General features: G+C 47.3%; 1 protein-coding gene across 1 annotated transcript; it reads right to left on the bottom strand.

Moving 5' to 3' along the window:
- Positions 1–4,464: 4,464 nt before the first annotated feature.
- TGM4 (transglutaminase 4) lies at positions 4,465–25,512 on the bottom strand. Its single transcript, XM_009994111.1, has 15 exons — positions 25,413–25,512; positions 21,016–21,075; positions 14,086–14,265; positions 13,834–13,940; positions 13,407–13,536; positions 12,626–12,744; positions 11,080–11,187; positions 10,361–10,535; positions 9,704–9,842; positions 9,350–9,453; positions 8,252–8,503; positions 7,223–7,570; positions 5,737–5,906; positions 5,152–5,288; positions 4,465–4,606 (listed from the first exon to the last, which is right to left on the bottom strand). Exons 1-15 carry the CDS (start codon positions 25,510–25,512, stop codon positions 4,465–4,467), a joined length of 2,271 nt encoding a protein of 756 aa, XP_009992413.1.
- Positions 25,513–25,905: the final 393 nt, after the last annotated feature.

Raw genomic sequence — 25,905 nt, 5'->3', positions numbered from 1 at the left:
GCGAAGCATCCTCCAAGATGTCAATAGCATCTTTCAGGTTTTGGTGGGGTTTTTTTAATAACTACTTGCGTTGGAGATTTAAGGAGCTGGTTTTTAACATACTTTTGGTGCATTAAAAGATTCAGGAGTATTATCTGGAAGACAGGTACAGCACTAGCAGAAGCAACACAAATCTCCAGAGAAAGCTTTATAAATTACAAGATCCATAAGCTCCTTTTTTGGACCTGTGGCAGCTGCTTTATCAAGCTTTTCTTACTTGGCGTTTAAGGAAAGTTTATGATTGTTTGATAGATTGGTCCCAGTTTTGTGAAATGTGTAGCCCTGAGGAGTCTGGTTAATCTTTTGTTCCTACAGCCTTTTGGAGGCCTAAATGATAAACCCTGTGAAATGGCCAGATTAGCCCAGTTTTACAGGTTTTCTTGGAAAACGCATCCTTTTTAGCTCATCCCATGGATGCTGCCTCTGGATTATGAAAGTTGCTGGTGCTCAGGTCTTAGCAGAGGTGGGATACTGGGCTACAGACACAGCAGCTGAGTGAGCTCACTCCGGGTGTAACTCCTTTGGGCTCTAAAATATCTCCATGGATATATTTTAACCCTCTGTGCTGGTGGGGCTGCCCAAAGCTGATGGTGCTTGGCTGAGCAGCACTGGGGTCAGTGAGCTGGTTGTGGTGCCAGGCCAGCAGGAGTATTCACCCGTGGTCAGCACAGCCAAGAGCAGGCAAGTATTGGCCAGGCTCTCGAGCCACTGGTGGGGAGAAGAAGCTTGTACCAAGGGACTGCGGTTCATTAGCACGTGTGGGGCAGGAGCTGCCTGGCCGAAGTCTGCAGCCCAGAAAGCTGGCAGCTGGCCTAGGCTGGGCACCAGGCATGTTTCTACAGCCAAAGAAGACAGGGAGCTGTGAGCACTCTGCTGATGGAAATACTGGCTCTTTCAATTTGACTTGTCTAATTTAGGTGTCTGTTTTTTTAATTTTTCCTCAGTAGCCAGAGTCAGTTGAGAATTAATATTGCTTCTTAGTCTCGCTGGGGTTTAATCTTGCCCTGCTAGTGCTTGCCATTATGCAGGGTTTCCTAACGCTAATTTTGCAGCCAGGTCCTGGTGAGCATCGGGGAGTGCACAGGAGGCACGTGCACGGCTCAAGGCAGGTGTCACTGCAGGTGGCAGAAGCTGCAGCAAAGTCCTGCAGAGCTGACACCAGCCCGGCTGCATTCAAACACACCACAAGCACTTGCCACGCTCCAGATGTCAGTTAGTATAGTTTTAATGTAGACTTCTTTTTTAATTGTTGTCTTCTCCTTATCTCCCTTAGCTTAACTGTCAGTACATTTTGCAGGATACTAGAGATGTGCTCCTGGTTTTCCCCTACAGGACATGTTTGGCTTCATCTTCCCCCTCCTCTGTAACATGGACCAAAGATAATTACTTCCTCTCAAAAGTAAAAGAAAGGAGTTTGGGGGATGAAAACATAGTATTGTGAAAGACCTAGATGAAGTTTCTTACTATTTATAGAAGCAATACAAAATGGAATTTGTGCAAGATTTGAAATTTTTTTTGCCCCCCCCCAAACTATCTTAGTATTTATAACTGGGGTGACATTCAGGGCTAGTGTGGAGCAATAAGATTCTCTCCTGGACTTGTCTTCTGCCACAGCAGTCCTTTTTTCTGGCAAAGGGTCTGGGAACAAATCAAGTGCCATGACTGTTAGGAGCACAGCTTGGCTAAAATCCAAGGGTTATTCCCAAACAGTCATCCCATCACCTGTTCCCTTTAGATGTCTCTTCTTTTTCAATGGAAAATAGTTTTAGAAAAAAATTATTGGAACCTGTGTATTTCTGAAAAATCCTTTTTGGTAAAGGGAAATACCCTGGTTTTGAGGGGAATCAAGGTGTCATTACATATCATTTAGATGTGAGGTCTTGAATGTCATTGCTCTGTGCAGCAGTGTAAGAGCAAGGGAAGAAGCTCTCCTGCTTTTGTACCAGCCTACATTCCTCTCCATCAGCTTTCCACAGGAAAGGGGAACATACAGGGACGTATGCAGATCTATAAGGGATTTCCTGTAGGGATGTTGAAGGAGGAAAAGAGGGCCCTTTTTAACTCATGTTTTCTAATTTTGGCTTGCTGCTTGTCCTTATCCAGTTAATGTCCCTGCCTCCAGTGCCATGTCTGCAGAGTGGGAATGGTGCTATGGGGTCCTGAGGGGAGAAACTAGTTGGTGGTTGAAAATCACCTTGAGGCAAGTGCACATAGTGATGCTTCTCGGGACATGGACCCCACTTCTGTGTCTTTGGTTAGGCACTGATGGAGGCAACATATCTCCTTCTTCACTCTCAAACCTGGTTCACTTCATCATGAGGAGAGGTGCCCATTGCTTCTGGTTCCCACTGCCTGTGTTACTCAGTTGCGGGAATTTCTAGGCCTTTTTGTTAATAGCTGAAATGGAAAAGCAGTGTGAAGTGGGGTGAGAGCCAGAGCAGCCATCTCCCCTCCTCCCTCAGTGCAATTATGGGAGTGAGAGAATGGGACATGTCCCTGTGCCCTCTGCAGAGATGTGGGCAGCCAGCCCAGCCCCAGTTCTGGTGCCCTACAGAACTGGTGGGGTGACTTCCTACGTCCAGTGAACTGGTTCTCTTGGAGTGTCTTGGCTGTCAATCTTGTCCCCCTTGGCTGTCAATCTTGTCCCCCTCTTCCTCCCTCTTGAAGCTCCAGTGTCTCTCAGTGTATCTCCTTCCTGTCTTGCTATAAATGTGGCAACATTTTTTTGTCAGAAATTGCAAAATCTTCACAAGCTGGAAAAATCTGTTTTATCCACAGCTCTGGTATAAATCTCCTTCTTTGATGACTACCTGGTAGCTTGAGACCAAATGTGATTTTCATGAAGTTGAAACCAAATCCACTGTTTTCCTTCCATTCCCTCCATGGACTCCTTGCCCCTTGCTCAATCGTGCCTTCCTCATTCAGGCTGTGCTGCTGTGGTCCTGGTTGGCTTGCTGGGCCATGGGGAAGCACTCCTCCAGGGTACCCAATGTGCTGCAATCCACTGGAGATCCCATGGCTGCTCCAGTGTGAGGTGTTAATACATGATGGAAAAGGTCATGGCAGACGTAACAAGTGTTCTTGTACTTATTATCTGGTGTCTTCTACAGCAGGTTTTCTATGCAAGTAAAGAATTTACATCTCTTGAAAAGAAATATATTTTGCTGTTTGTAACTACTTTTTATGCCTCTGGTCACTACTGTACTTATTAAAGAGCTAATACTTCATCTGCCAAAGACTGCCTGGTCCTCCCTTCCCTGCGGTCACCATGTGTAGACCCTGTGCCTGCCCTACCTGGGGAGAGGGGTCCCTGCTCCTGGCCCTGCCACCACCACAGGTGGGCTTGGGGGGACCCAGTGCTGCTGCAGGGCACTGGGACACTGGGTGCAGAGGGCTGGAAGGGGTGGGGGGAAGTCTGACTGTCTTCTGTGGCCCTGCCACCACCTGGGCATTCCTCCAGGGGTCCCCTGAATGTTTGAAATGCAAGGGAGTAGTCAAAACTTTTTTTTTTTTTTTTTTTTTTTTTTTTTTTTTTTTTTCTCCTTCTTTTCCTTCTCTCCTTTTTCCTCCTCCCTTTTTTGCTCCTCCTCCTTTATAGGCTGACACATAATCAGGTGTATTTGCCATTTCTTTTTTTCTCCTCTGCAGCCCTAATGCTTGAACATTTGCCTTTCAAAGAAACAAATAAATTAAACCCCTACAGTTGTTCAGAGGTACATCACCATTAAGGTCCAACATGTAATTCAGGGTGGAAGGGGAAGGAGAGAGGTTTTGCATTTCTGGTGAGGCACCAGTAATGGTGCTGGAGATGGTACTTCTTCCAAAAAATGCATTAAAACCTCCAAAAGAAATTGTATCAGGAGGAAAGGAAGATGTATGGAAAATGGTCTTTGGGGAGACAGTGCCAGGTGTGCTCTTGTTGTCTAAGGACAATAAAAGGTGTACACCAGTACATTCCCCAGCTGGCTAGCTGGGAGACAGAGGGAATCACCCAGGAGACATTTGTTTAAAACATTTCCTGAGCTGCACAGCAACCTGTGGTGCGGTGAAGTCCCTGGGTGGCCTCCCATGGAGGACCACAGTCCAAATAGCCAAGCAGCTGGAAAACACGCCCTGGGCTCACACCCAGTCCCAGCTGAAGCTGGCACCTTGGTGAGCTCCAGTCCCTACCAGCCCCCAGCCCGTGGACTCATAGCCTGACGATACCATCAAACCCAGTCACGCAGTTGATTTTAACAACCTTTATTGAATCACGATTAACTGCAATCAAAGCAACTGTGCTCTTTAAGTAATTTTAGCTTAGTGGGATTTTTCGATATAACTTTGGGAGTACTATCCAGCAACCAAGGAAGAAAGAAGTGCCTGAGATGCACAGCAGTGCTCTAGGCTTAGCAAGGCCATTTACACCCCGCTGAGGTGCTGATCCTATGGGGTGATGGTGATGGTCTTCTCTGCAGAGATTCCTTTGATCTGGGCTGCAGTCAGCTTGGCTACTATTTTCTTCTCTCCTAGTCTTGTTGGAGTGCATATTATTTGAGACTTAATGATCCTACCAGGCTCTATATCCCTGAGGAGAAAGAAAGAACAAATAGTCCCATGAGCATGAGTTATGGTTCTTATTAGCTGCTTTTGAATCAGTTTGCTTAAAGAAATACCTGCTATGTGTGTTTAGGGTGGGTGATGCCCTTTTCCTGTCACCAACATGCAGCAAGCAGGGCTTGGCATGGTGGTGCTGCCTGCTGCTCCCTGTGACACTGAGGATCTTCCCCAGACTTTCCTGTACTGCTGAAACACTAAATTCAGCTCTGAAAGAAGCAGCTGCTTTTACACTGGCCAAGCAGCACCTGGCATCACAGCAGGAGTGTGGGTAGAGCCCCTGTCGTGCCTGAACTCCTGGAGCATGTCAATCTCTGTGTGGGTCTTTCTGCTCTGTGGCCTGCACCCAAATGAAGTGTGGTTTTGAGCTTTGCTTGCAAAGGGCCCTGTTACACCAAGTTACTCCAAGTCTGCTAACCACTTCTTCAAAGGAAATTAAAGAAAAAATAAAATAAAATAAAATGAAACAAAGCAGAATTCTGCCATGCTCCTTTCATACTGGGCTCATCTCCTTACCCCTCATCAAATGTTGACATCTTAAATAAGCCCAAGCCCTCCACCATCAGCTTGCAGTTGTCCAAGCGCACGTTCAGCTTGTTCTTGAAGATGAAGGCACAGGTGAACTCCTCATTCAGTCTGGCTGTTTCTGGCATCTGGCAGAGGAGGAAGGAGAGAAACAAACCCAAAAGCTGTCAATCAGAGAGGTAATAAAGACGCTGGAACTGCTGCCAGTTTGCTCCTCACCACAAGTGCTGTGGGAAACAGGCCCCCCCAGACCCTTTCCACCCTCCTGTGGCACCATGTGCCCTGCCCCACCAGCTGTTTTCCCAGATTTTCTCTGGTTTCTCAACACATTTTTCCTTCAGGAGATAGAGTTGTGGGGTTGGAGATGGCCAATGTACCGTCATCTTCCATCCAGCAGCCCGTGCCTGCCTTTGTTAGATGGGGCAATAAAATCATGGCTGCTTTCAACCTCCAAATAAAGCAAAAAAAATGCCAAGGACAGAGTATCTCAAGAGGCAGCTTTTGGGAGATCCTCCCATGAATCCTAACACCACCATGGTGGTCCAGTGAGAGGACCTGGGATGGTGGCTGCCTCACCTGGATGACGATGGGCGGGTACTCGAAGCGCATCGCCGTGTCCTTGGTGAGCTTGTCATCTGTCCCCTCCACCTCAGCAATGGCAGTGACGTGGATGAGCACTTCATCTTCCACCAAGGCCAGAGTGTTCATGTACACGTCGGCTGGGATTCTCAGAGGGATCTGTGTCTCTGTGGGAGAGAAAACACAGCTCGCTGCTTCATCACATACCCACGAACTGGATGGCCAGTTTGGCCAGGGCCTGGTGCCCTGGGGTGCAGGGTGAAGCGTATTTGCCAAGACCATCCTACATTTGGCCAGACCTGGGGGCCCCGAGGGGGCAGCCCCAGCTTGGCAAGTGGGACCTGGCATATGCAGCCTGTGGGAAGGGTGGCTGGCCCCACAGCCCTCCCTGCCAGTTTAAGTGCTGGGTCAGGCTCACATCCAGCATCTTGGCAGCCCTTGTCCATGGCCGCTCCAGAATCCAAGAGGAGGCAGAGGAGTGTGAGGTTGGGTACATTTAAGCCTGTGTCCCTCAGGGTTTCTCTTAGGCACTACTTGCTATAAAATTAGCTGCTTTCGTTTCACTTCAGATTTTATCTTTAATTGCCTGGACAAACTTCCAGTGGCTTGGAAAAGCCCCAGAGTCAGCAGTGCTGGAGCTGGAATGTTGTTTGAGCTGTAAGGCTTCCTGGCTTCTGGGAATAAAAAAAAAAATAATGCCTGTCCTAATTTCTAAGTGTATGTAGCTACCCTTATGTCCTACCCTGCTGCATTTTGACAGCCACAGTATGAGTGAGAAGACACAGCAATCACAAGCAGCAAATAATTTTTTGCAAGAGTGACTATACAGTTGGAATGAGCAAGTGCTGTTAATTATTCATCACTCGTTAGTCTCTTGTTTAGCAAATTTCAGTTCCATTGCTGAGGATCAGAAATGCAACCCAATTTGCTCAAAGATATGCAATGAGCAGCAAAGAGCTCTTGGGATCATCCAGGCAGGCAGCTGTGAGGTTGAAATTTGCTTGGGTGAAGAATTCAGAAAATAATATTCACCAGCATCACCACCAGCTGATCAACATTAGAGTGGCAAGCACAAGAATAAAAGAAAGGCTGATATGCCCAGTTATCTAAATCCTGTGAGGGATCTGACCTGTATGGACACACATGAAGCCTGTGGTGGCATCATGGATGCTTACACAGTGAGGCCAGTAGGAAGATGCTCCAGCACATCTCACTCACACAGTCAAAACATCTGACTGCCCACACTGATGTATTTCTAACCATCTCGCTGAAACTACAGCAAGGCCAGGACCTTGATGTTCTGGTCCCTGCTATGGTGGGATCCTGATCTATGGCTAAGGCTCCCAAATGCAGTAACAAGAGAGGCAGGTAGCAGGCAGGCACCTCGTACTCTTCATGCTGTGCAGAGCCATGGAGCTGTTACAAATGGGCTCAAGTGAAACCCCAGACTGCCCACAGAAGACAGCAAGCTTTCTGTGCTTACCAGATTTTCCTTCAAGGATGACAGCCTCCTTGACATAGCCAAGGTTGGCCACAACATTCCCAGTATAGGACTGTAGCTGGCAGGAGCCAGTAAGATTGATGGTCCAGCTTCCAGGAGCAGAGATCTTCACTGTGATGGCCAGTTCAAGGGGATTTCCAGGATACAAAGCTTCTGTATTGGATATCTCAAGCTGGAGCCCTGTCTTGGAGACTGTCTCATGCAGGACCTCAGGCCTGGAGAGCATGTCATCCACAGGCAGAGCCGAAGCGAAGCGTCCCCGGGGGACAAATATTGAAGGGCGTAGGAAGGAGCAAGCCTTCTCCATAGCCTTCCTTTCCTCTTCAGAGCCTGGATGAAAAACAACATGGGTGATAGCTGTACCTCAGTCTCCTCACCCAGAACCACCTTCCCTTTGTTTATGCTTCTGCTGCTGTGCAGAGAGGATGCCAGGGCACTGATCACATCCAGCCTTGGCTGGTTGTGACCCTCTTGGTTCATGATGCCACTGGAACTAAAGGTAGCATTTTAGATTGGAAGAATTTCCTGAAGGAGACACTTTAAGAGGATAGATGCTCTTAAATTTTTCAGTCTAAGATCCTCCTGCTCCTCACAGGGAAGGGTTTAGCAGTCTAGCACAACATGGCTGGACCTGATGCAAGGAGAACCATGGGAAGGTAACGTAAGGGTGTTTTTGTTTCCTATATGGTCTGGGGAGTGGAAAGACAGAAAGAAAAAAGAAGAAATGAAGAAACAGTGAGTCAGACCACTAGGTTGGTCACTAAGCCCATTTCTTTCACTGCTGGCAAGCTTGCTTGCACCTGGCCCTAAAGAGCAGCCTGCAGATGTCACCACAGGCATGAAGATACCCAGGAGCAGTGCTGCTTCCCCCAGGTCCCCAGGCTTTACACAAGGTTTGCCACTGCAGCTCTACCCCTGAGGTTTTCTCCTGGAGAAAACTTGCATTGTGGGGTGTCCTATAGAACCAAGGCTTCTCTCTTTGGCACTACTTTAGAGGACAGGGGCAGTCACCTTCAGGGAACTTGTACTCAAGGGTGATGTCCTCTCGCTTGTCCTCCCCCACAGCTTTTGTGCTTATGTTCACGCCGATGCCTTGGGTCTCTGTGCCAATCCTGGTGTATTTCTCCTTGCCATTCACCTTCCTGACGATCCAGTAGACTCTGTCAGCATTCACTTCCGCATACACAAACTTGCTGTCGTAGGGCAAATACACATCCCCATCTCGGACAGCCTTCAGTGGGCAGGGACCACACTGGAAAATACCTAGAAAGCACATTCAACACCATTTCTTTCCAAATGCAGGCAGAGCCTCCAATTTTTATTCCAACCTTAGACCCACCCAAGCAGGAATCTGTGGTCATGACAGTTGACCCCTTGTAGTAAATATTCCTCCCTCTCAGGGATGAAATTCAAAAGCCCCCATTTATCTTACAGCTGTTTGGGCTTTTTTTGTAGGTGACCAAGGTCTGGTAAGAGCTTTTAAGTGTTTCCCCTGAGTTAAATCATTTTAAAGTTTGGAAGTCTTGGCTAGATAAAGGAGTCAACCAAGTCCAACCACCTGTGTTTGATCTAGCAATACACCACTGTATGCACAGCCTTGAGGATTAATGTTTTATTTCCTGCCCTCAAATTCCCTGCTTTTGTGCAAGGAGGGTAGCCACCAATTTTGTCAGTCAGTTCTTTCATTTACCAATTAGTGGACTCATGACTTCCCCAGGAGAGCTCTAAAGAAAGCATGTGGAAAATCTGGGAAAAGCTGTGGCATCTCTTACTACGGGCTGCTTTGGGTCCTGAACTTCACCAAAGAAATCAGAGGATGGTGGAAAGAGAAATTAGCTCCAATTTCCAGCTGTGCACTCTAACCTCTGCAATGACATTCATATTCCCACTGTGTCCTGCAAGGTTGGTTTTCTGCCTGCTGAAAAATGCTGTTCCTCCTGTCCAGGCTGAGATGGCAGGAGTGAGACCTCCAGCTGCAGGATGCTATTGCCCAAGTGCAGGAAGATGCACATGGAGAGTATGTTTTGCTGACCGGGAACCATGGTTCTCATATTAAATGTTTCTGCCTCCCTTAGGTGTTCCAGAAGAGCCTTTCTTAGCAAGTCCTACCTTGACTTTGCTCCTGAGGGGTTGCATCAATTGCCTGCCAGCCATCAAACCCTGTCGGCAGGTCTGTCCGCTTCATCCAGACATCATTCCACACATGGAAGTTCCTGCATGCATTTGGGTTGGAAAGAAAAAGAGTGAGCTGTTAGAGTCAGAAGAGTCAAGATCTCCTCTCTTAATCCTCAATTAAGGGCAGGGTTAATGAGGACTTGTGTATAACCCCAGACTTCCTCTCTTTTCTGTGCAGCAAACCCAAAGCAGCAGGGAAATTCTCTAAGGAAAGGCTGCTGAGGCAAAAAAATGCAGTGCTGTGGGGAGGCATGAGGGGTAGGAAGCATTAGCCCCCTTTGGCAGTACCAGATGGAGTCGAGGGACCTCGTGTTCAGTTTTTCTCCACGTTCATTCAGGTAAACATCAACTCTTAGGTTCTCGTCTGTATCATGTGCTGAGTTGAAGTTACTCACACAGCGGGATGGGATCCCCAGGCAGCGCATCACTGTGGCATGGACAGACAAAACACAGGGTCACAAAATCACTGAGGTTGGTAGGTGCCTCTGGGCATTGTCTCGTCTGACCCCTCTTCCCACCCAGGTTCCTCTAGAGCAGGCACTCAAGACCATGTCCTGAAAGTCTTTGAGTATCTCCAAGGATGGAGACTCCACAACCACGCTGGGCAACCTGTGCCAGTGCTCGGTCACCCTCGCAGTAAAAAACCCTCTTTTTCCCTGTTCAGACAGAACTTCCTGTGTTTCAGGTTGTGCCCGTCACATCTGGTTCTGTCACGGGGCATCACTGAGAAGACCCTGGCTTTAATTGCCCCATTCCCTCCTGTTGTGTATTTATATACATGGATAAGACCCCCGAATCTTCGCTTCTCCAGGCTGAGCAGTCCCAGCTCCAGCAGCCTCTCCTTACATCAAGGATCCTGCCACCTCAGGTGCTCAGAAGCGCAGTAATCTGTCTCACTAGCACAGTAATTAGGATAGTAGAGAAGGGACACAGTTCACTCTTTACCTGTAGTGAGGACTCCTGCAAAGACCCAACATTGACCATAACGGACTGGCTGCTTGGTTTTGTAATACTTCTGCAAAATTGTGACACTCCCAATCCAATCCATAGGGGAGGTTCCACTGATGTAGTTCCCTGACCAGTTCCCTAGCAGGACACCATTGTCATCGTTGGCATTAACCTGTGGACACACATACATGCAAAGGAGAAAATATGGGGATGAGGCTGACTGAGGATTAAACCCTGGAGCCTCTGCAGACCCTGTGTCTCCCCAAGGTGCTCCACATCCTTGTGGCACCCAGTGAGGCTGCTGGTGCCAGGTGGTTGGAAACCCTGCTTGGAAACCCTCCACCTAGGTATACAGAGGGAGGTGGCACTACTGCTTGGGGCAGCTGTAATGCGCTATATCCTAAACCCCAGGGCTCCCCAAAGGGTCCCACCATAGTTTCCCCCTGAAACACAACCTTCATGTTGGCTCTGCCACTGCAGCTGCTGGGGAAGGATAACCACTGGGGCACCTGCAAGCTTTGGAGACAGCGAGATGCTGTATTTCGCTTGCCTCTTTTCTCCATCTAAAATCTACCTGGCTCTTTCCTTGCAGTTTTGCAAATGAACCCATTTCAGATGCATCCTGAATTGGTGTTCAAAGCCCCGGGGAAAGAAGAGCAAGGAAGAAGGAGGAGGGAAAGCTGGAGGGGCAAAGCACTTCTCCATGAGAGCCATACCAAAGCAGACATGACTCTGGACACAGACACAGGATCCCTTCTACGGCTCAACTTCAGTTCACTTTTGTCCAGCATATACATGCAGGCATCCAAGACGAATTCCTCAAACTGTTTGGGAAAGAAAGTGGAGACATTTCTATATGCCACTCTAAAGCAGAATTTACTCAATCACTACAAAGTCTATCTCAGTACTTGGCAGAAACTATCCAACTAGTCCTAACTTCTCAAGCCTGACAGGGCTTCCAAAAGCTGCTTCGTCCAAAGAAGTGCTTAAACGAAAAGCCACCTTGGGAAAAAAAAAAAGCCTGTCTCGTGGAGAATGGAGTGGACATTGCAATGGAGCAGTTGGAACCTGACCAGCAATCTTCACTCCTGCGAGTAGTTCTAAGTCACCTACGTCATTTCCCTGCAGCCCTGAAAATTACTCACAAGAGTAATGAAAATTTAAGAGGGCTACAGATATTCAGTCTATTGACACAGGTAAAACACAAACCCTAGGGGGAAAAAAAAGGTACGTAAATGCAGATTATTACAGCAAAAGATTCCTAATTAGCAAAGGCAGATAAAGCTCCCTTAGGTCCAATGCACAGAGATGTCAAACATCCAATCCAATGAAGCTTGGCAGAATATCAATATCAATTCTCATTGCTTAACAGCAGAACAAATATTAGGATAGGAACAGCCCTATGGATGATGCCCTTTGGCCCATTTATGGAAAACGCATGGGTGCCAGTACTTTTGCTGGGCTATCCATCTCTTGCAGCTTGAAATCACAGACTTTTCAAACAAAACAAAACAAAAAAGAAAACTAAAAGAAAAAAAAGATAAAAACCCCACAGATTCCAACATTTTTTTGGTGGGGAAGTCTGTCTGGATAGGGTGTAGGATGCTCTGTTTAGGTGCCTGTGTGCTTTCCATGGAGTGCAAGTAAACCTGCTCTGGCATCCACCTCTTATCTCTAGCCTGAGCGAGTTTGTTGTTCCACTCCACTGGAGTTATCTCAGAGGGAGCTTGGAGGAACACCCTTCCTGAGAGGGTGGGCTGATCATGTCCTGCACCAAACAACTCCCTTCACAGCTGGTGAAGGCATCGCTTGAATGACAACAACCTCTGCCAGTGCTTTTACCCTGTTTTTTTCCCAATCATGATGCAACAGGTAAATAATCAGGTTTTTTCCCCCCCTCTCCATGGCTCACGAGCTGTTTACCGACAGCTGCCGTGTTGTATGAGAGCAGGGAATTCTGCTTATGGGAATCTTTTCAAAGAGAAATGCTCTGTCCCCATTTTCTGTTTCCTTTGCCAGGGATCTCGTGATCTGACTATGAACATGCCAGTAAACCCCGTCCTCAAGCTGTGGCTGGGGATAACACTTTAGCACACATGGTTACTCAAGGCAAGTGAGCCCTCACAGTGAAGCTGGCAGGGTCATTCAAGTGCTTTGAGCTACTCATGGGCTTAAACTCTTTTCAGGTCTGATTAGTTGAAACAAATGCCTACAGGAGAAAGAGCAAAGCAGGGCAATAACACTAAGACAACTGCGTTTTACCTGCCCAAAATTCCAGGGTCTAGGGTATATGCTGTATGCAGACCCAACATAGATTAAGCCTGTATCATTGAGAACGTACTCCTTTCTCTTCGCCTCATCATCCAGGAAGACAACGTCATCTGGAACGAAAACCCCCTCAGATGTTAGGTGGTTCACACATGTGCTATGCAGAGATTTCCTTGGAATGCTAAACTGGGGGAGCTGGTGGTGTGAAACGCTCACACCAAATTATGATCACTCAGCACTGACATTCCATTGCCTGTTAGGGAAGAATTTCCTATAATACTACCCTTTATTTCACTCCTACAGGTCTATTGCTATATGACCACTCTTTTATTTTAGTCAAAAGCTTCTTTCTGAATAAACCTGAATAAACGTTTTAGGATGAGGTAGACAGCAGAGAGAACTGGGGGGCTGATGCCAACCAACAAAACATGTTTCTTTAGTCTGGTTATTTTTTTATCAGGATTTAAAGCCAACCCAGTTGTCTCAGTTAACCTTTGTGCTGGCCTGGGGAAACAGAAAGGTGACACAGAGGTGCCAACAGAGGTGATACAGAGATGCCCTTTAAACCAGCACTGGGGACTCCCCAGTCAGCAGCTGGCTTATTGCTTTTGCCCCGCTTCCTGCTGGCTCTGTGAGGATTCTGCTTGTGGTGTTTCAGGGGAAAAAACCCCAACAATTTCTGTGGGAAACAGAGGAGGAAAAATGTGAGGAGAAGCTCTCCCAGGGACAATCCCTAGCAGCAGTAATTACCACCCTCGACTGAGGGACCACTTACCTTTGCACCAAGGGTTGAATAAAAGGTAGACAGCATCATTTTCAGGCTTATAAATGTTAGTTCCAGTCTTCACGTTCAGCATGTATTTTCCCACTGGGGCCTTGGGCGAGCTGGTGACAGACAGCAAGCACTGGAGAGGTGACAAGGAGAGATGGCATGATGGACCCACCACTGTGGCCACAAGCACAGCACAAATACAGCACAAGCACCTAAGGTGGTGGCCACAGGGGGAAGAGGGATGGGCACAACCTGCATGTGCAGTGGGGGAGCAATTCATTAAACAGGGCAAAGCTGCTCCCCCCCCAAAATTACAGAGTTAAGGGAAAGCAAGATGGGGATCTGTAGTTTTTCTCTGTTGCAGCCACCAGGGTCTGTGTTGCTGCCCTTCACCATTGACCCACGTGGGAGCTCGGCCCACAGGCTCTACCTCTTTGCCGCTGTTCTTGAGGATGGAGATTTGCCAGCCACCAAGGTCCTGCTCCCGCCTCGGGTTCAGCGACATCAGAGTCCCCCTGAGTTTCATCGGCTTCTCACCTGGGAACAAACCCAACACGAGATCCGGGAGGGTCACACCGGCCTGCAGTGGCCGTGCAGGGCAGGGTGGCAGGACCAGGCAGATGGAGGCTGCCGGGGATCCCCCAGCTCTGCCTGATGGCCTCTGGGGGGGACACGCACTCACCGAGGCCAAAACGCAGCGCCAGCTTGTCAGCAGCCTGCAGCTCCCTGCTGAAGGAGAGCTGCAGCTTGAAGGCCTGCCCACGCCGCACCACCAGGTTCTTGATGTTGTAGGCATCCGTGTGGTGCAGGAGGCAGTTCTCGCTCTTGAGAAAGTCAATCCCAACCACCTTCAGATCAGTCCCTGGGAAGCCGCCAGCAGTGAAGGAGGAAGAAAAAAGAGAAGGGGGTTGATGGTAAATTGCTCAGTAAAGAACATTTTCCTCTTCTTAATGGAGCCCCGTGGGTCATCAAAACATCAAAGTGTCTAGTGAGCTACCACAAGGAATCACACTAAGGATCACCAGAGCTAATGGATGGGACAATATTTCTATATAGAGAGAGATATAAAATACTACACTAACTACATTATACTACACTAGACTACACTATACTATCTATAGATAAAATATAGTGTTATGTAATACAACATATATAACGTAACATCACGTCACTTCACGTCACATCACATCACGTCACGTAATGTAATGTGATGTAATGTGATGTAATGTAATGTAATGTAATGTAATGTAATGTAATGTAATGTAATGTAATGTAATGTAACGTTTCAAGGAGCAGCTGAGGGAACTGGGGTCATTTAGCCTGGAGAAAAGGAGGCTCAAGGGAGACCTTATCACTTACAACAACTACCTGAAAGGAGGTTGTAGCAAGGTGGGTGTTGGTCTCTTCTCCAGAGTAACGAGTGATAGAATAAGAGGAAATGGCCCAAGTTGTGCAAGGGGAGATTTAGATTGGGTATTAGGAAAAAATTATTTACTGGAACGGTTGTCAGGCCTTGGAACAGGCTGCTCAGGGAAGTGGTTCAGTCACCACTCCTGGAGATGTGGCATACAGGAACATGGTGTAGTGGTTGGACTCAATGATCTTAAAGGTATTTTCCAACCTAAATAATTCAATGACTCTATGTAATGTAATATAATATGATATAATAGAAATATTTAGCATATCTGTATGGAGATATAGAGAGTAATGTTGCTGGGATGGGTTACAGAAGCTAGTGGTGGTGAATGTGCTGCAGCAATCTGCCCAGAGCAGGGACAAACACCTGCCCCACCCTCTGGCTCTTCAGCCCCATGTGTGTGCTGTGATGTGCCTCTGCCTCCTTCCCTCATCCCCCAGGGAGGCTGAGGGATGTTTGACCTCCGAGGTGGCCCTGGATGAGTGAGGAGTGAGCAGCTTGAGGGAGGTAGCAGCAGCAGGAGACGTAGCGTCAGGATTTCTGCCCCTGCTGGCACCCCAGCACCTCCATGCCCGGGCAGCTGCCCACCACAAACCCTTGGAGTAGCCTCCTCAGCAGCCAAAAGCCTGCAAATGGGATCTCACTGGCTTGGAAATCCACATTTCCTGGCCCACTGCCTGCCCTTGCACACAGCCAGCTGGCTGGTGGGCCAGCAGCTGGGAGCTCCACAGCCTGCCATGGGTCAGGAATGTGGCACAATGGCAAGTGTTGTTACATTACTGAAAGTTTTTCTTCTGCAGAAGTCTTGCTTCTCCCTCAAAAGTGGAGCTAGGACAGAACATGTGCTTTCCAACCCCACAGCTCCCCTGAGCATCTTGCACAGGAGCCCACCAAATGTCTTGATCACCACAGCATCCCTGTGGACAGCACCTATGGTCCTGTCCTCCTTGCCCCCATCTACTCAGCTGCTTTTCTGGTGGCACCTCACCAAAGCCAAGGTGGTGACAGCAGCTCCTGTTTGTTGCTTGCCTGTGCCTTGCCAAGTGCATGGTGCATCATACCATTGAATATTACAAATGTTTTCTGATATTGCAGGTGTTAAAACAACAGTAGTGGTAGCAATAGTAGCAGTAGTAGCAGTAATAAAGACAGGTAAAGAGAGCACTGTAGCAAAGGGCAGCTTAAAAATCAAACCTCACTGTTGGGATTTTATCTCAGCCTGTTTCCCTCTGGTCAAAGACTAGCCTTATATTAGCATGGAGCACATCCTTCATGATTATCAAACAATAATTAACAGTAGCTTTAATTGCTCCTTGCAAATCATGGCACACACAGTCAGGCTGGAATTAAACCCAATATGCCAAAATTCAGTTCCCCTTGATGATTGTAGAGATCACCAGTGTCTGGGCTGCCATGAACCTGGGAAATGGGACTCTTTAGGACCCTGAGGCTGATCCTTGACAGTTAGTCCCAAATAACATAAAAACTGTAATTTATCTACCTCTTATGGAAGTCCACACACGTGAATCTTTGCAAGTTTGTTGTTTTTTTTCCTAGGGACTTGGTTTCTCCAACAACCCGAGTAACAACAGCAGGTCTGTGGCCAGGAGCCTGCTGTGCTGCAGGGGTTCTGTCTGCCTGGAGGGATGCTAAATGTGGGAGCCAGCACTCTGCCCCTCTTCACTCCAACCAGTGCTTTTGTCACAGCTTTGGACTCCAGCAAGAAATCCTGTCAGATGCCTCACTCCCTTCATTCTCAACACAGCAGCTGATTTTATAGAACACGACATTAGAAATCACTTATTCTGGGCTGTTCTGCCCTCCTGCAGCTCCATATGGGAGCAGAGCTGGGAAAAGGGCACAGGAGAAGGTCACGGAGCTCCAAGAGGCACAACCTGGCTCCAGCAAAGCTAAGCTTGAGCAGAAAGGAAGCTGTCTGCTTTCAGTAAAGTTGGGGATTTGAGGGTTATTGCGTCAGGCTTTGCCAGGCTGCCTAGGTGTGACAGGGAAAGCTGGAGCATGCCAGAACGTGGCTGAGCTATAAGTCTTTCTAAGTGTCTAATCTGTCTTGTACCTGCCCATTAAATATCCTTGAAGGATTAATTCCGTGTAAACAGTAGGAAGTAACAACACCTAAAAAGCATTTAGCTCATGAGTGATTCTGATGAGTACATGGGAGAGTCAGGAAATTCATAAACCACTTCTGGTAACTATAGAAATTAGCAAATCAAAGGCCTAACAGTTGAAGGGATTAGTTCACAAAAGGACTTGAGAGATTTGCAGGGTACCAGGAACCTGAGCTAACCTGGTTATCAACCAGAGCCATCCCTAACACTGAAGAGGCTGAAATCTGCTGGTGGCTGCTGTGGCAGGAGAGATGCCACAGATGCAGGGCAGGCTGGAATCAGCGGCACGCTTCCCACGCCAGCCTGTGCCAGGCAGTGGCCGCAGCCTTGAGTCAACTGAGCTGACCGCCCATGGATCCCCACCAGATTGCTACCCCCGTGCATTTCTTCTTAGTAACTATATAAACTTTATTTACCTTAATTACACAATGGCTATCGGTGGTACAGCAAATAGGCTTAAAATTGACCATCATCTTTTGTTAACTGATTTCATTTTCAAGCACTCTTTGTTTGCTTGCTGCCTGCCAGATGCCAACCTCGGGCTGATGTTTTGCGCAACAGGGTGTGTGTGTGCGTGTGTATGTCAAAAAAATTGAGCTGAAATTGCTCACTCTGCTTGTGAAGCATAAAGGGGAAGTATGTCTTTCTCAGCATTAACAAATCTCCAGCCACCGAAGCTGCTTGACTTTGCTCCTTATGTAAAACCCGGAGCTGGGCTGAGAAGCTATTGGAAAACAGCCTCAGAATCACAGAGTTGTCAGGGTTGGAAGGGACCTCTGGAGGTTATCTAGTCCATCCCCCTTGCTAGAGCAGGATCACCTACAGTAGATAACACAGGAACACATCCAGATGGGTTTTGAATGTCTCCAGAGAAGGAGACTCTACAAACTCTCTGAGCAGCCTGTTCCATTGCTCTACTACCCCCACAGTAAGAAGGTTTTTGCTTATGTCTAGCTTGGATCTCCTATGCTCCAGCTTGTGTCCATTGCACCTTGGCCTGTCATTGGACACTGCTGAAAAGAGACTGGTCCCATCCTCCTGACACACATCCTTTAAATATTTATAAGCATTTATGAGATCCCCCCTCAGTCTCCTCCAGGTGATGGGAGAGGGCTTTGGAGGGATGTGGGAGCTCAATGCATGGGATGGCTGTGGGAAGGGACCCTGGTGAGTCCATCTTTCCAGAATTTCCTAACTTAGGGACTGCATTTCCAGCCCTTGTTTCTAGAAATCGCAGGTGTTGAGGATGCAGAGGGAAAAACAAAAAGTCCGCAGAGAACAGACACCTTGCAAAAGGTCCTGGCTGTGCAGAGCGCAGTGCCAAAGCCCTGTCCCTGCACCCTGCTGCCTGTCACTCACGCTGCACTTACTCTTCTGCAAACACACCCGTGGTACCCTGTGATCCGGCTGGCGCGGTGTCCCGAGCCAAGCTGAGTGCTGCCCATGGGATGCAGGCTCAGGCTGGGAGAGGCAGAGCTGTCAAATCCTGACAGATTAAGTTTGGGTTTGGTTTGTCTTGTTTTCTGTTTGGTTTGTTTTAGCAGAAATTTCAATACATTATTTTAATTTTTATTTCTCAGTTCCAGGATTTAACCCTTCTAGAGCTTGTTTTCTCCACCCAACCCCCTGGCCCCATCACATGCTACCTTCCTGGGAAGAAGTTCACAGCAATCACCCAGAAGAGAAATGGGGACATGAGGACTTTGCACTGGTAATGATCTGGGGCCTTTCTTACGTAAGGATGAGGTGACAGGGTTTAAAAAAGAAAATTAATATGGATCAGAGCATTCCTAGCATGCCTGGACTTCAGCGGGGAGGGAAATGGGATGGGAACTGTAGTTTTGCAAGATAAAGCAAAATTTGGACACTGCACTTATTCCTCGTCCTTGCCTAACCTCCACCAAACACTCAAACACTCAAAACATCCCAAAGATGCTGCTGTCTGACACTTCCTGGAAAATTTAATCTCATCCACACCCAGAGTATGGAGGTGTGAAATGGAGGGTCTTAGGGTGCTGTCAGGACACCCTTTCCCTCCTGATGGCTGCAGAGACCTGCTCCCAGCTCTGCTGCAGGCACCGCAGCTATGCCCCAAACCCCATGGATTTTGGGCATCCTGGGGTTGGCTGGCCCCAGGAGCACAGCCAGCAGTGGGGGTTTGGCAGCAGGTACAGGAATGGCACAGGCACCTTTCTAGGTGGGTGCAGGATCTCCATCTGACCACAGGGCAAGCAGGACAGCTCTGGGATGGAGCTCAAGTCCAAATTAATCCTTTTTCAGTTATTTTGAAACTTCTGTCAGATGGTATCAGCCGTCACAAGAGACCAATAATCTACATGATTAAGGAGCTTGAAAGAAGGAAATGCCTTTCACCCTGACACAGAACAAGTTCAGAAAAGCTGTGTTTCTTCTCTATTATTCCCAATAAAGCCAGATGTCTACAGGCTGATGAAAAGTGATGAAAAGTGGGTTGCATTTCTCAGTCGGTTTAGCGATCCATCAAAACCAGATTTGGCTCAGCCCGACCAGTAGAATTTTCTCAGCCAGAGCAAACCTATTCCCCGTGAGCAGCATCAAAACACCTTCCCCCAGGGTAGCACACATGGCAGTCAGAGGCATGAGAAACCCTCCAGCTCTGCTGGAGATCCTGCCTATCCAACATAGGTTATCCTATTGAGCATTAAAAACTCACCACCGTTACTGTTCATGTTCCTTGTCGGCGTTTCGACCCGAGATGTCTGCGATGCCAAGCAGCTTCCAAGCTCCCAAGTAGCCTCTGCCACTCGCTTGTGAGTGTGGAGAAGGAAGACTGGCTGCCCTTTTTATCAGCGTCTGGCTCTGAGGTGTCACTGCCAAGGGGTGGTGTTTAGAGAAAGGAAGTGCAAAAGAAAAATAAATAAATAAGACTATAACTCACTCTGCACATAGTCAGACCCTGAAAAAATCGAAACTTAAATCCCCACTCACATGGAAGGTGGATTTGCACAATCAGATGACAAGCAGACAGACCCTTCACTGACAAACAGTAAAATCATGGGGTAGGTGACTAACAGGAATGCATCTATGCCCTAACATCCAGGTTGCCAGGACTGCAACTCGAGGGCTGACTTTGCAAGGCAGTCCACAAACATTTAATCCCTAGGAAAACAGGAAAAATCCCTAGTTCCTCCTTAGGACCAGTCTAACTTCCATAGAATCATAGAATTGTTAAGGTTGTAAGAGACCTAAAAGATCATGTAGTTCCAACCCTACGCCCCCCTGCTGTGATTTCTTTGAAGTTAATGGGATTTTTGTCGTTGTGTTTGGGACAGAAACACTTGAAGCTGTTGGCTAAAATCCAGTGTTTACATGTGAATCGGAAAGACCAAGCATTCTGGTGCTGGGCCCCTCCCTGCCCATGGGGCATGCCAGGGAAGATAGTTCAGTGCCCCACTGTCACCCTGGTCCTCGAGGTGACCAAAGATAGATAGATGAATCCACCCCACACTGGTGGCACAGGCCAGCAATGACATTGACAAAGTGGCCAGGAAGAGATACAAACATGTCCCCAAATACTCAAAAGTGACGAGGTGGCTCAGCTGCAGGTGCAGCCTCTGTCCCTTGATGCCTCTTCTCATGGCAGCAGCCCAGGGTCCAGGTGGGACTCAGTCTGCAAGGCTGGTGCATCTAAATGTAGGATCTTCCTAAACAAGATCTCCCTGTGGAAATCTTCAAAGGCAGTGACTATTGCCTATCCATTCAGGTAGCGAGGTATTTACTTTACGAGGACTGTTTCATTTGGTGCAGAAGTGTTGGTGCAAGAGAGGTGCTGTGTTAGCAGATCCCACCCTTCGGGCATGTCGCTGCTTGCTGGCAGGTGTACGTTGGGTGTCCCTACTTGAGAGCATGACTAGCGCATCCCAGGGCACTGAGGGTTCAGTACACATCTATCATCTCACAGGACATCTGTACGAGCATCTGAACTGCCAATGTTCTTAGTAGATGGAGCATCACTCACCATTCAGCACCAAACAATGTGCTGGCAAGTACATATTTCACTCGTGAAAAAACCACTACAACCCCAACTTACCTTTCAGTGTTGCTTTTACTCTGCGTTTCTTTCCTTCTGGAAGGTGAAAGACATTTTTGTCTAGAACCAGCACAAGATGAAGTGAAGTACACATGGAATATCTGTACAACAACATAACCAATGACACATTTAGTCTGCACATTTACAATGTATATTACTGCTTTCCACTTAATTGCAGCAACAGAGTAATCCACTTCATCTGACAGCACTGAAAGTAGATTTCTAAACCAGTCTGAGTTGGGGCTGTTCAGCCTGGAGAAGAGAAGGCTCCGAGGAGACCTTATAGCAGCCTTCCAGTACCTGGAGGGGGCCTACAGAAAAGCTGGGGAGGGGCTTTTTACAAGGGCTTGTAGCACAAGGGGGAATGGTTTTAATCTGGAAGAGGGTAGATTTGGGTTAGGCATTGGGAAGAAATTCTTTAGTGTAAGGGTGGTGAGACACTGGCATAGGTTGCCCAGGGAAGTAGTGGATGCCCCATCCCTGGAAACATTCAAGACCAGGTTAGACGGGGCTCTGAGCAACTTGGTCTAGTGGAAGGTGTCCCTGATCATGCAGCAGGTGTGGAACTAGATGATTTTTAAGGTCCCTTCCAAGCTTAGACATTCTATGATTCTATGATACATGTAACATTCTGTGCTTGGTTGGAGGCAGCTTAAATCAGGTTGACACAATACTCCTACATCAAAAACTACAGAATTTTGCAAACAGGAACAGGTAGATGTTAGTAATGCTTTCCTCCTGATAAAACTTCATGTAGGAACATGCTGGAGGGTCAGCGGTGGAGTCAGGGCATGTACTCACCAGGAACTCTCACATTTACAGTTCTATAGAGTTTTGCAAAAGGGTGATTTCAACAGCATGCATGTTCTGACCCTCACGTTGAAATTCAGCATTCTAGGAAAGAGTGCAGAAGTTAGATGGGTGTGGGTTCTGCCCTTCCATGAACCAGCTCTGTCTTGGAAAGTGGATGACCTTTTCACTGCCTAGAGTATTTTTGGTTTATGCCAGTAGACAGCATCAGGCTTTCAGTTCTTCTTTCACTGTGTGTAGCTGCTGCTCTTGCCTGCTCCCGTTAGTATTTCCTATGCACTGGTAGCATTTCAAGTCAAGGGCATTAACCTTGGTGCCTTTGTCTTTGCTGGCCAGGGCAACCAGAGAGGCTGGCTGTGGTTCAGTAGTGTGGCTTTTTTCCCCCCTCCTCCTCAGTGAAGCTATGAAAAGTTATGAAAAATACTAGCCCTGTCTAGTCACAACAGTTAATTGTTTCAATCCATCTCATAGAAGTGTGCTCTTCTAATTAACAGAAACAGGAGATGGTATCTTGCTCATAGGCAATCTCCAGCCTGTTACCAGTAACTTCACCGACTCACTTCCCAGCTTGCAAAATGAGACACCAGAGGCCATCAGCCTTATCTGCATCTATCTGCTGCAAGGTAGGTCACCTTATTAGCTGGTATCAGAAGGTAATAAAATGCAAACAAATACAATCAGAATTCCTCAGTGACTGCTCCCCTATTTACAAGCTTGCCCTTTGTCTCAGGTTGTGTTTATTTTGTGTATCAAAAATGACAAGAACAAATCAAACTTCCAGAGCACGACCACAGATATCCATGCCAACTAGGAAGAACATGAAGTGCAACTCAATCCTTAGCTTTACAGTTTTATTCACTTGCAACCCCCTGTCTAGTTATGGACAAGTTGTCTTCTATAATAGTAAAGTACCGACCTACACTTTTTATAGTCATCTAAGGTTTCAGGTTGCTTCTGTTTCATCTTTTTTTAATCTGATGTCCAGCCACAGTAACACTCAAAATAAAACACAGATCAAAAGCACCACAGGTTTCCTTTTTGGCAGTCTGGGAAAGTGAACTAATCCTTCCAGTTGCCCTGCAAACTTGCCCTGAGATGCCAAGGGCTGAGTGGTGCATCTCCCAAGGTACACACAAATACAGCCCATGCCTGGGTCCTTGAGGGCCACCACTGTGAGAAGGTGACTTCCACTGACCACAGCAGGACTTCTCCCATGTATACCACCTAGTATGTTTTGAGTCTAAGGAACAATAAATAATGAGAAGTCTTGGGGGGATAAAAAGAAAAAAACATACAGAGAAAACAGCTGAGGGTCTGGTCCATCTGTTTTGAGCTGGACCATATTTTAAGGTGCTACATGGGTTTTTCCCTCACTGTTTCATTATGTTTGTACCTTTGCCATTAAGAATTCCCTAGTAGTGAGACAAATCTCATCCACATAATGACCCTGTCATACTGTGCTTCTGTTACTCTGCAAGAAGCACTGATCTAATTGCTTCTCACTCCTGTACACCAACCATGGGCCATGACAATGGCCTGTCAGCTACGTCCCGAGGGCATCCCGTGCTCCCAATAGGCAGATTCTCTTCTACTCATACATGAACTAACTTGTGGCAGGCAGTCGGACGTCAGGGGTTGATGCAAGATGGCCAAGCCCAGATCTTAACTGTTTCCAACTCATCTGGCTCTAGCTACCTCATAATGAGTTTCTCACAGGCAAATACCAGAGAAGTGATTGATAGCAATAAAATTATTGCAGAAATTCCATTGTTTCCTTCTCACTGAAACTTGAAGGAGCATTTTGTACCTAAAGGTAAGGATGTAGGTAACTAGTTTCGGGCATCTACATCCAGATGGAATGAAAACCATATTGCTCTGTGCCCAACCCAGCACCACCCAGGGAGTCTGTTCCTGGGGAAGGCAAAGACAAAGACAAAACAGAGACCACATCAGCACAGACACCAAATGCAGGCAAAATGCTCTTGTGTAGCACTTTCCCTGCCCTGAACAACAAGTCCTGTGGCCATCACAGGAAGCTGATGTTTTAGGCCAGGCTATCTTGTAAAAATGCAAAGCTACTTAAACAGCAAGCCAAAATAATGTCTTGTTGGAATGTGTTTTCTGGTTATTTTTCAAGATCTTTTTCTCCTTCCCTGGCTGAGTTACAAGAGGCAAAATTGGAAAATCAGTCTAGATATAGGGAGCAACTACATGTAAAGGTCAAACTTGGTATTTCAGTACTATGGCTGCTTGACCTTCAGCTCTTGCACTGGAAACACCAAAATAAGCATGCTCCAGTTCTGCTGAGATTATGTTACATATTGGACTATATTACTCAGGGTAAGGTATTTCTGCTTTCCAGCAAAACATTTCAGAATTTTGTGCAAGAAATGACAAAAAAAAATCTCCATTGTGTCACTTCTTCCAGACAGCAGCTTTTAATAAAGTTGCCTCCTCTTTGAACCCGAGGAACACGTCTGCATCTGTTGCTGTTGCATCTGGGCAGGAGTTCCTCAGCTGGATGACACATTTTAGGAGAAGGAAGCTCATCCAGCTTTGAATCTGCTGCTTGCTATCTTCCCTTGTGGCCCCCCATTTTTGTGGCAGAGGAGATCATCAACAGCTTACTTTGTCCATGCAACTGACAGTCTTCTCAGCCCCTGTTGCAAAGCACCATCACCTCTTTCCTAGACTGAATGACTGAAGCCTGCTAACTTGCTTCTCTCCCTTTGTACCACCACATCAAGAGACCCAAGATGGGGACAAAGACCCTTCTTGCCATGCAGTCCTGCAGCCAGCAGTGTGTTCTTGGACGAGGTCCAACGGGGTGGGTGCTGCTACTCCAGGGCTGTATCCACCCTACTGCCACTGACCCATGAACCAGCTCCGAGCCTGCATGTATGACCACACTGACTGATTGCAGTGTGGACACATATCCACAGACTACACCTAGAGCAAACAATATGAAAAGGCACGAGGAAAAAATCAAGCAAAAGAGAGCTGCAAAAAATAAATGGTAAGGGCAAGGAAATCAACAGTGCAAATATTGAATCAGGGATAAAATAGTTTATCCATATATTAAAAACAGCTTCAGAGAACAAGGAAAATACTGACAGAACACCTTCCCACCTACAAGATATGTGTTTGGTTGCACATGTCTAAGTGAGAAAACAGAAACTTGCATGCCAGTGTCTTCAAGTAACATGTCTTTCTGTAGGGGTGGTGCGACAGCTTCTCCCATCTGTCTGTGTGGGTGGGTGTGTCCATAGACATGTAAATGTGCACAATCTACAGGTCAGACTATGCCATGCCACATCCACACCAGCCAGCAGCATGACTGAAATCGCTACGTGGTGGGAAGGGAAGGCAGAACGTTCCTAGACCAGCAGGATTTGCAGAAAGGAGCCATGTTTGCACAGTTCCAGAGACCCATCTCATCTCACAAGCTGCATGGGAGCAGCACAGTGGGTGTGAAGGCTTTGTCCCACTCCTGGACATGTGGATGTCACACGTGGTAGCCTCCTTGGTATGGTGGGATTGACCAAGGACAGGGATCTGTGGTTATTTGTCCTGAAAAGAAACCAAACCAGCATACTCCTGCTCAACTCTCTTCACATCATCCAGGACGTTGCCCTTTACAACAGCAGGATATGCCCTCACTTTCGTGGGCAGCTGGGATAGCTCCATGTCCACTGGGATTTCTTAGGACACGTTTTAGTGTAGCACTTGTTCCTGGCAGAGATTTTGCCTGTGAGTTGCCTAACTCAGGAGTGTCCTGAAGGGAACGAGTCATTCAAAATACCTCCTTCTCTGAATGAGGAAACAGTTGCTCGGCAGCAGGAAATGTGGCATTTGTAATGTTTCATCCTTCCATAGAACACTGCTCATTTCTCCCTCAGTGTTGCCTTAACTTACTGAAAACAATTAGGTTCAAAGCCTTGGCTGACATTCAGAGAAGCCCTTGCTGGTGTTCAGATCCTGCGCACGAAGGTCATGGTGACAGGCAGGGCTGTTTGACTCAACCTTTGCAAAAATGAAGAGTCTGCTTTTGTCAGGGGAGGATGCAAGGTGCTCTCACAG

This window comes from Chaetura pelagica, unplaced genomic scaffold, assembly GCF_000747805.2.
Source record: "Chaetura pelagica isolate M959 unplaced genomic scaffold, ChaPel_1.0 scaffold642, whole genome shotgun sequence".
NCBI classification, from domain to species: domain Eukaryota; kingdom Metazoa; phylum Chordata; class Aves; order Apodiformes; family Apodidae; genus Chaetura; species Chaetura pelagica.
Note: the sequence above shows the minus strand (reverse complement) of the source record. Positions and strands in the feature narration are given on the sequence as shown.